General features: G+C 36.7%; 1 protein-coding gene and 1 long non-coding RNA gene across 2 annotated transcripts in view; one reads left to right on the forward strand and one right to left on the reverse strand.

Annotated features, from left to right (window-relative positions):
* Window positions 1–110: 110 nt before the first annotated feature.
* rint1 (RAD50 interactor 1) lies at window positions 111–7,104 on the reverse strand. Its single transcript, XM_016535017.1, has 13 exons — window positions 6,854–7,104; window positions 5,866–6,107; window positions 5,586–5,759; window positions 5,369–5,509; window positions 3,969–4,125; window positions 3,760–3,870; window positions 3,189–3,414; window positions 2,972–3,109; window positions 2,688–2,887; window positions 1,522–1,739; window positions 1,066–1,246; window positions 540–658; window positions 111–470 (listed from the first exon to the last, which is right to left on the reverse strand). The coding sequence occupies exons 1-13, from the start codon at window positions 7,073–7,075 to the stop codon at window positions 257–259; spliced, it is 2,343 nt and encodes a 780-aa protein (XP_016390503.1). The 5' UTR covers window positions 7,076–7,104; the 3' UTR covers window positions 111–256.
* Window positions 7,105–8,174: 1,070 nt separating this feature from the next.
* Window positions 8,175–10,806, forward strand: part of LOC107725546 (uncharacterized) — a 7,197-nt gene continuing 4,565 nt past the window's right edge. Inside the window, exons 1-3 of the long non-coding RNA XR_001638128.1 lie at window positions 8,175–8,455; window positions 9,178–9,217; window positions 10,393–10,433. This is a non-coding gene — a long non-coding RNA (uncharacterized LOC107725546). The remainder of the gene's footprint in view (window positions 8,456–9,177; window positions 9,218–10,392; window positions 10,434–10,806) is intronic.

Here is a 10,806-nt window from a genome sequence, read left to right on the forward strand (position 1 = left end):
TTTATTTAACACCAAATAAAGAGGACAGCACTAAAACATGTATTAATTTATTTGTTTCTGCTGAATGAATGTCAGCAAAAGCTTTTTTTATTTATTTTTTTATTTTTACATCAACATACTCTTCATAATTCCCTTCCCTTCAGTTCACTTTAAATACTGTAGCTCAGCTGATGTAGGATATTTCATTCAGTCATATCTGAAGTATAACAGGTGTTTTAGTGCTTGGTAATGCTTTGTTAGTGCTGCTTTGGGTGATTTATGATTGGTTGAGCCAGGCTGAACGGAGGTTGAGTAGGATCTGCACGTCACTGGGGGCCAGCTTATAGACTCCCAGCTCATTGAGCGCCGACTCTGGACTGGGCTGCTGATGGTTCAGAATGCCCTCATCTTCCTCTGACTGCTTCAGCACATCACAGAACAGCAGCGCCGGGCCGACCTTAAGAGTTAGGATGATGCAGGCCTCCTTCACACTGAGACGAGGAAACAGAGAAATTAGAATCAGGTTTTTCTAAATATTAGCTCTGATTAAACACACTTACTGTTTGAAGAAGTTTTCAGGTCTCTTGCAGTAGTGTCCAAAAAGAGGGAAGAGGTTTCTGGTCATATCGTATTGAAGCTGTGCCGCCCCGCCTTCATTGAAATGGTTATACAGGATCAGCTAAGGGTGAGAGCAAAAAAACAGATAAACAACACATTGCAACAAACTACTGTATGCAGATTTGAAGTACAGTTAATCCTAACTCTCTTTCTTTAACCATTCTACATTTTTACGTTTGATTTTGAGGATTAAAGATTCACTACCATTAAAAAGTTTTATTCAATGAGGATGCTTTTAACTGATCAAAAGTGACAGTATTTGTAATAATATTTCAGAATATTACGGTTTATACTGTATTTTTGATGATAGAAATGCAGCCTTGTTGAGTATAGGAGACTACTTTCAAAAACATTTGATAAATCTTACCAAATTGAAACTTTTCAACATTAGTGTCAGCATTAGCTAATCCACATTAGTTTATGGTAAATTAAGGTTTAACAGTGAAAAAGTTGAAGCAAGAGACTGACGTCTTCGTAGATGAAGCTGTCGAGTCTCTCGGCGAGGCTTTGCCAGAACATCTGAAACAGAGGAAGACACAACATCTGCTGCAGCCGGAGCAGGTGATCTCTCAGGCAAAGCATCATGGGACACGCAGAGCTGGATAATGACATGGTGGCTTGATCGCTCTGTGATGGCAAGGAGATCCACCTGAAATAGTCCAGATTCACTTCAGACACTTACAATTCAAAACCTGGTACAGAAAGTGCCCTGATAATAATTCCACTATGTCACCATGTCTCCAGCTACCCAGAGATCACTGCTCAGATTGAACTAATTTTCTAGTTTCCTAATTTCAGTGAACTAAAGAGCCATTTAGGGGTTCTTGAGGCCTAAAACTAAACATGGACAAAAAGCACATCCTCATAAGGCATTGTTTAAACTTTCTGTTAACACAACTGTTTTTAGGTTATTCCCACCCATACCTGTCCTTGCAGTATGGCTGTGCCTTTTCTTTAACGTCTCTCATGACTGCATCCAGTAATCGTCCCAGCATGTCTCCTCGTAGCCTTTCCAGCAGGGCCAACAGGGCCTCAAACAAAGATCCTTCCAGAGAGGCCAGACGCCCCGTCTCCGTGGCCCCAAGAGGACCTAGGATCTCCTCGCCAACTGACACTGCAGCCTGCTGCAACTGCAAGAAGAACTGAGAGAAAACAAAAGGAAAGTGATTTTGTGCACATATGCGTTTCTGTTCTCAATCAAGACTTTGAAAAAATATTTTATAATTGTATTTATTAATGGGTCAAGGATGAATAAGAGGGTACAATACAAAAATAAGGTAGAATCTTAAAAAAAGTCTTACAAATGTACTATTTGTATTCATGTAGATTTAATACTTTTATTTATTTTTCTAATTTTAAAGAAATTACGTTTAATAATGCTAAAAAAAGTAATGTGGTTTAACCATGATTAAAAGGAATATTTAGCTCATTCATTGAATACATGTGAATGTACAGTACACTATTTTTTTTATATATTTTTCAAAAAAAATGTATTGTAATTATATATATATATATACACTGAACAAAATTATAAACGCACTTTTATATTTAATATCATGAATTATTCATTCATAAATATTATATTTTTGAGTAGTCGCACCACATGACGTTGTACAACCTGAACTAAACTTTCCTTGTCATAAAAAGGTCAAAATATCTGATATTTTAAGATACTTATTGACCTGGAGACATAGTCATGTTAGTTACACCACATGACTTGGGAAATTTGGTGGACAAGACTTCTTCAAATATTAATAAGCAGTTTTGTAATTTTTTTTTACTAGAAAATTATCATAAAAAAGCTAAATGACTGCTACTGCAAAAATAAGCAACATGTCCCTCATTACCCTCATACAGGGGTGTCCAATCCTGCTCCCGGAGGGCCAGTATCCTGCAGTTTTTAGCTCCAACTAGCTTCAACACAACTCATGTTTCTAGTGAATCAGAACACCTTGATTACTTTGGTTCAGGTGTGTTTAATTAGCATTGGAGCTAAACTCTGCAGGACAGTGACCCTCCAGAAACAGGTTTGGACACACCTGCCCTCGTACAAATTCCTGTTAGCCTCAGTGTGACTCAAAAACACTTACAACATTGTCCCCCCAGTCACTGAGAACAGTGGAGATGTAGTTGGCAGCATTGAGGATGGCACAGTAGCGAGGGCTTAGCGGCTGTCGGGACTCTTCTTTCATGACCTGCGTGAGGCGGATACGGAAATCATCCACCAGCTCCTTCTGCAAAGCCAGGAAACTGAGCTGAGCCTGCGGACACGGCAGAGCACGGTATCGTTCTAAGAGACGGATTGCGGAGAGATTTAGAAACAAGTCTTAACCTTAAGAATCAAATATGAGGATGATTTTTTTATTATTGATACCTGTGATGACCAGCAGAAGGGTCATGAAGGTCTCGGCACAATCTGGTGCTTTGAGCTCATCAATATCAGTGATGTCTTTGTACTGAGAGCTCCAGGCTCCCTCTGCAGACAGCATAGCGTCCACTTTTTCCACAGCCACTAGAGAGCAACATACAAAATTTTAATTTATCATAGAAACTGAAAATTTGATGTTCAAATTCGTAGCATTAGCACTCACTCTTTCTCTCCACACTGAGCCATTTCTGGAACACGGTCTCCTCCAATAGTATGTGTAAGACGCCGGGGTAGGCTCGCGGGTAACTGTGGGTGCTGCGGAGCTCTTTTTCGAACTGCAGCACCTCGTCCACTAGGTGGCAGAAGAGAGCATCGTCGTAGAGCAATCGAGGAGCGTCGTGGGCGAGCTTCTCCTGCGCCAGTGTCAAGAGTCCCCTGCACAGCTCCACCTGGAGGACAGATTGATAAGACTTTAAGGCCTACAGATGGCTTTGCACTAAAGCGGAATTAGCTACAGATCTTCTCATTCATATTGTGATGTACATTTAAGTGACATGTATTATAGAAAAAAAAGGGTTCTATCATAGGTTGTTGATTGGATGGAGGCCGATCTGAATGCAAGCTTGCAGTCAATTGTAAGAAAGGGACGGGGATTTGAGAAATCTGCCATACGTCACCAAAGAGAAAATGGTTGATTTACTGGAAGACTGAGTTTTTGATTAAAAAGTACATGGTTAAATTTTTAAAAAATCAATAATATGCATCTAGAAAAACCGATGCAATGATGAACATACCCTTGCATTAACTTTGGCTCCAGCACGATCCAATATAGGCTGAATCTTCTCATCCATGAAGTTGGAGCTGTTTCCCATCCAAATGAGGACTTGGGTCAAATACCACTCTGGCTGTAAAGGTGAAAGATTTAAGTTAATATCATATCATTGATGTACATATGATAATTTATCAATAGTTTGCCTACTCACACAAATGTGTAATCGCTAACCTTGCTTAAGTTGTTGGTCTGGCGGTTCCCAGTGAAGTGATATCTGAACCTCTTACTGAGGGGAAGCAGCATGATCTGAATGGGCAATGAGAGTGGAGGAGTCTGGGACTGCTCTGGACGAGACGGAGTTTCTTTCTTCTCTGATATAAGGTCATCGCTTCAACACCCGTTAAGGAAAATTACCAGCTTTGCACCTTAAATAAAAAGAAATAAACAAATAAAATAATAACCTAAATAAATCTCAGAATAAGTAAAAAAAATACTGTAAATAAAATAAAATAGTTGGTCTTAACAGTATCTTGTGTAGTTTATCTCACACGACCAGCTTTGTATATTTAAAAAAACAAGAAATAAAAAATAATGCATAAATAAAAAAACATAACATAATAATATAATAATATAGTTGGTCTTAATAGCATCTGGTGTAGTTTGTCTTCCACTTTAAGCAAATTGTTGTGAGCCCAGATCAAACAATCCAGTGGAGTGTATTGAGAAAATTAATCTGTATTTAATAAATAAAAATAATAACTAAAAATACTTGTATAAAATAATTAGTCTTAACAGCATCTGGTGTAGTTTGTCTCACACTTTAAGAAAATCTTCATATAAAATAAATGACCAGCGTTGTATCTTTAAAAAGAGAAAAATAAATAAATAAAAATAATTATAAAATAAATCAATAATACTGTAAATAAAATAAAACAGCATCTCATATAGTTTGACTCACACTTTAAAGGGATAGTTCACCCAAAAATGAAAATGCTGTCATTAATTACTCATCCTCACGTCGTTCCAAACCTGTACGACCTTCATTCACCTTTGGAACACAAAATTAAGATATTTTTGATGAAATCCAAGAGCTTTCTGACCCTGCATAGAGAGCGACGCAAGTGACACATTCAAGGCCCAAAAGGACATCGATAAAATAGTCCATGTGCTTTACTCCCATGAATGCAACACAGAAGAGAAGAAATTGTTGAATAAAGCCATTATTTTTGTTTTCTTTGCGCACAAAAAGTATGCTCATAGCTTCACAACATTACGGTTGAACTACTGATGTCACAGGGACTATTTTAACAATGTCCTTACTACGTTTCTGGGCCTTGAATGTCTCAGTTGCGCTGCTGTCTATGCAGGGTCAGAAAGCACTCAGATTTAATCAAAAATATCTTAATTTGTGTTCCGAAGATGAACGAAGATCTTGCGAGTTTGGAACGACATGAGGGTGAGTCATTAATGGCAGAATTCTCATTTTGGGTGAACTATCCCTTTAAGGATATTGTTGTGACCTCAAATCAGTCAAACCCCTCTGGTTATGCACACCGAAACAGTCCAGTGGAGTGTATTGAGAAAATGAATATATAATTAAGGTGGATTTAATTCCAGAAGATTAAGGATACGAGGTCTGGAGAGAGAGAAGTTGGGAGACCAGTAGCTCCAGCTGGCTGTTGAGCTCCTGTGCGTTGGCTGGGGGAGAGAGGGTCTGTGTCGGTGGTGAGATGAACGGCCAGTGGAACTGCGTCAGGACTTCCTCAAAATCACTGAATCAGAACCAAACATTTAGTGTGAACTTTTAAATATTTATTCATTTAAACATACAATAAATAAGTCTAATACCTGGCCAGTTTGTCTTTAAGGATCTTGTGCCAAAAGCGAAGTGTTTCTCTGAGGAAAGCCTGCAAATGGCTACAGCCTGACTCCCGCAAACCCATATCCAGAGAGGCCATCCTGTCTATTGCACCGACCGCATCCCACATGCTATTGGTCATCAGATACTGCTGGATGCTGTCACTAATGCAACACAAAAGATGTGAAGTGGAACCTGTGTTAGATACCAGTATAAACCTTTAGTGCCCTCCAAAATATCTGGACACACAATTTAGATTTTAACCCTTACCTGAGCTCCTCAATACGAGCCAGACATTGAAGGTACTTCATATGCCTCTCTAATGTGTCTAGCTGACCCAAGACCTGCCCGATGCTGTCGGCCCAGACCTGTGCGCCCTGCAGATGCTGCTGCAAAGTGTTGGACAAAAGTCTCTCCTTCTCCAGTAAAGACTCCAGCTTCACTCGGGACTCCTCTGCCGTGGACAGGGCAGCCGACACACGCAACGGCACTGAAGAGGACACAGTCAGCACCTGCATGCACACACAAATGCTGGTTTACAAATAAATAAAAGTAATCCTAAAATAAATACATTTCTATGATTTTATAAATAACACCAAAATACTAAAATAATAATTAATAACAGAAGTATAAATATATAGAAAACAAAAATACTAATAAATACATAAATAATACAGAAAAATAGAAAATAAATTATACATATATGGGTCGAAGAGTAAAAAATATATATATATATATATATTTTTTTTTTTTGAGCATAAAAAATTACTATACATTTTTTCAAACTGCTAGAAATTTTAAATAATTTAAAATATAAAAAAATTAAGTACGATCACTTTTTTCTTTTATATATTTTATTAAGTACAGGTCAGAATAAGTATGCGTTTCATTTTTACATAAATATATATATGTCACGCTGAATGACAATGAAACATAATTTCACCAATATACTACCATTTTATTTTCACAAAAGTTATTTAAATCATTAAAGTAGACAATTCGCTTGCATTTAATATGCTTTCAGCGTATGTAAAATCATTTTTGGAAATTTATTTTCATGCAGTCACAAATAATAAATAAAATAGAAATACTTACTAAATAAATAAATAGTCAAGCATTTGGTCTAGTTTGTCTCACATGTTAAGCCAATCGTAATAAATAAATAAAAATAATCACATGTAATAAAATGGCTTTACTCTTTTTTTTATTCTTTACAACACTTAAATTCTGTTAACGGAGTCTCTGTGGCTTTATTTACCTGCTCCTCCAGCTGCTTGTTCTCTAATGTCAATTGCTCCAAAAGCCCCGACACCTTCTTTAGCGACTTCAGGTCGCCACCTATCTCTTTCTGAAGTGCAACTACATCATCTGTAAAGTTTCCATCCTCTGAAGGAGATTCAGAGTTCCTGCTGTCTGTACGGTCTAGATGAGAAGGAGCATTGCTGCTGTGCTTGTTGTGCTGCATCACAGGCGCTGCCATGTTGCTCGACACGTCATCAGTGGATTTTGTCCGCTGCTCCCTCTAGTGGCAGAAAGTACTCCAAAATGCATTTTGTTTTATAACTTTATTTTATTTTTTAATTATTGTTTTAAATCTTGTACTTCTGCAAAAATGATAACAAAAATACTTTTTCACACGTTTCATTGACAGCAACTAGGGCTACCAATAAGCATTAATCACATTATTATTATGATAATAATCAGGATAAAATAACGAATCATGGTTAAAATCGTCATTTTAAGACACTGTACCCTTTTTAGAGAAAAAAACAGCAAAGCTGTTCTTACTCAGCATTTGACAGAAGTAGACCTTGACATATACGCCTATATTTAAAATATATACTATTTTATTTATTAATTTATTCCAATGGAACGTAATTTACTTTAAATAATTTGAACAATTTTTGAAATGTTTTAAATGTAAAAATTTAAACCGTAAAAAAAAGTTTTGACTCATGAATATTAATATGCGTGATTACGTAACTCAACTCGACAGGCACGTAATCAAAACCGTTTGCGTAATCTAATTAACATTCATGAGCTCAACCTTTGACGACGATGTTTGTGGCGTTTCTAGTTTTTCTTCCTGGCAGGCATGGATAAATACATTAATTTCATAACAAAACGACACGTATGTGTTTAGAAACAAGTTTATGCTAACGTATCACTATATAGTTACAACAAAAGTGTAAGACAACGTAGACGCAACAGCTTTAAGACTCAAGTCATCAAACTGACGTAAACAATGAAAAATTAGATCAGTTGATACGTCCTTTTTTATTGAACAACCATAAAATATAAATATCGCGGCATAGGTGCCTCTATATTTACATTTTAATCGAAAAGTGCCATATTTGCCACGCATGCTTTGTTTGTGCGTTCCTGCATTGATAACATTATTTTTGGCTTGCGTGCCAGCAACGGAGACACTACTGTCACCACGTTTAGTGCTGTAAAAGCAGTTGTACTGTATTTCATGTAATTTCCTAGTATTGTGGTCGTGCAAAAGACATAAATCGCTCAAAAATGTTATTTCTTGGCTCATGTAGTTGCAGGAGGCGCTGGCGTAAGTGCCTGCAGGCCTCTGTGATGCACTCCTCTGGTTTGAGGTTTCCTGACATGACTCTGACGGCTCTGCTTGCCTTGGATGGCAGAAAGGACATAAGTTGTTAAGGATCTTGAGGTTTGAGAGTGTTTGCCAAAGTCAATTCTGGCCTGAGCAGCAGCTGTATGAAGTTTCTTAAACTGGCACGTTGCACCAGTCCAGCTTAGCATGGCAGTCAGCATCACACAGTGCCTCCAAGTATAGCACCCTGAAAACTGGACCCCTTCTTTTGTAACAGTATCCAGATGAATACTGGTGAGTCTGTTGTGTGTTTTGGGCTTTATTAAAAAAGTACACACACAAACACATATTATACACATAAATAATATTATTGTAGTAATTCATATAAATAAAATTATACAAATTTAAACACATTTATGCATATAATTTTACAAATAATTAAATTATTATCAATAACTCGGTACATATAAAAATATGATTTATTATTGCAATAAAAAGTATATTTTTAATGTTATACATTCAGTGTCATACAATGTAGTAATACTTATATCTATAATTATATTTATAATATAATTATATTATATTTATAATATTAATAATAAAAATACTATTATAAACTATACATTTGTAATTTTTATTGTGTGTATTTTTAAAATAATATATTATTCTAAATTGAAAATATATGTTTTAAAATATAAGTAATAATATTTATATGTGCATATACGTATATGTATATATTCACACATGTGCGTATTTAAATATAATAATATTTAAAATACTTAATTATTAAAAATAATTTATTAAAAATAAATAAATATATATTATTTATTTATTATTTAATAATTGTATTTATACATTTTTTGTAGAGTTAATTTTTTTTACCAGCCTCTGAATACTACAAAAAGCTTTGTGAAACGTTTTCTCTTCCCTTGAAAAGCCTATTTATAAGTCTATTCCTGTTTTAACGATGCACAATTACATGGTTTATTCAATTCAGCTTGTTTTTTTCTTACTAGGTCATCATGACCTACCAGTTGAAGCACCAGCACCCTAAAGGTATTTGTAACATATCTGCATTTTCAAGCTGTCAGAAGAAAATGAAAAATTAGTCAGCCAAGTGAATCCGTGTATCATTCGATCATTCGTTTTTTGATTTAATATTGAAAGTAGAAAAATTAGAAACCGGCTCCTTTTTCGTTTTTTCGTTTTTTTCCAAAAAACGAGAAACGAGAATTCAGTTTAAATTTTCGTTTTTCGTTCATGGGTGGAAAAATGAATAAACAGCTTGAATATTCGATTTCTACATGTGGGCGGGAATTAAACGCCCCTTTCTGCCCTCAGCCGAAGATCAAACCGTGCCATCATCAGTTCTTCCGCAGTATCACGCAGCAGAATACAGCAGAAAGGGGCGTTTAATTCCCGCCCACGTGTAGAAATCGAATATTCAAGCTGTTTATTCATTTTTCCACCCATGAACAAAAAACGTAAATTTAAGCTGAATTCTCGTTTCTCGTTTTTCGTTTTTCGGAAAAAAAACGAAAAAGGAGCCGTTTTCTCATGTTTCTACTTTCAATATTAAATCAAAAAACGAATGATCGAATGATACACGGATTCAAGTGTACTACAGCCAGACAGTGTTATCGTCAGGGGAGGGGGCGATCGCGAACTTTGTCCCGGGACCGTTGATGAGCATAGCCTACTTATTTGTCCCCAGGGGAGAGGCGGCCCACCCATCAAAATCTGGTTCCAGGCCATGAGCATTTTAGCGATGACAACGATAGAGTGACTACCTTGAGCTCCCAGTCTGAGTCAGAGAGTGAAGCCAGGCAGTGCTCACAGCCCAGGAAAATATGAATCGACTAGGGAGACGGGACTGTTTAGGGAAGCTTTTGTACCATCCCAACCAACTCAGCTCCTTTTGTACAGTTCATACCAAAGACTTAAACAAAATTTACATATTTAGTTCTAAGTATTTCTCCAAAAAAAGAAAAAAAAAAACTCAAGTCGTTACTGCGATAGATGCTATCTGATGTAAAAAATGTGGGTGGCCAAGAGTCAGAGTTACCTGAGGGTGATATATCACTATGTCTGTCACCATCCTTGTTGCTGAAACAAGATAATTGATCTCACTGTGAGGTAAAGGTCTAACAGTCTTTTATTGTTATGTTTTTGTCATGTATACCCATGGATACATGTCTCATGTTTTTTTTGTTTTTGTTTTTTTTAAACAGGTCCAGTATGTATGATATGGAACCATATGCACCATCATAAGGTACAGTAATCTCTTTCACTATAGGACAAAGGTCATATTACTACAAACATCCAGCAGTACTCCATAATCCCACATTACAGTCTGTCTGTGAAGTATCAAGAGTCCTTCTGAATGCTTCAAAGTGGCAGTGGGTGACCAGTGAAGTTAATGCTATTCAAAACAGATCTGGGAGCATGTTTTTCCCACATTCCTCACCCAGCTGTTTGCGTGTGAATAGAGGGGCTGCACAAGTTTGCGTGAGAGATTGTGTGTGTGTGTGTCAGTGTCCTTGTGTGTCTGTTTTCCTGTGTCATAGTTTGGCATGCAAATATCACTGCCGCTCCATCTGAAAGCACGTGCTGGAGATTTACTACTAATCACAGGAGCGGCTTTA

Source organism: Sinocyclocheilus rhinocerous, unplaced genomic scaffold (assembly GCF_001515625.1).
Source record: "Sinocyclocheilus rhinocerous isolate Xijiao unplaced genomic scaffold, SAMN03320098_v1.1 scaffold153, whole genome shotgun sequence".
Taxonomy (NCBI): domain Eukaryota; kingdom Metazoa; phylum Chordata; class Actinopteri; order Cypriniformes; family Cyprinidae; genus Sinocyclocheilus; species Sinocyclocheilus rhinocerous.

Coding starts and splice junctions, on each gene's coding strand:
- rint1 (XM_016535017.1), bottom strand. CDS start 7,075: ATGGCAGCGCCTGTGATGCAGCACAACAAGCACAGCAGCAATGCTCCT. Junction 4,126..5,368: donor CTTCTCTCTCTCCAGACCTC/GTATCCTTAATC, acceptor CGGGTGTTGAAG/CGATGACCTTATATCAGAGA. Junction 2,888..2,971: donor CCTTCTGCTGGTCATCACAG/GTATCAATAATA, acceptor TCCGTCTCTTAG/AACGATACCGTGCTCTGCCG.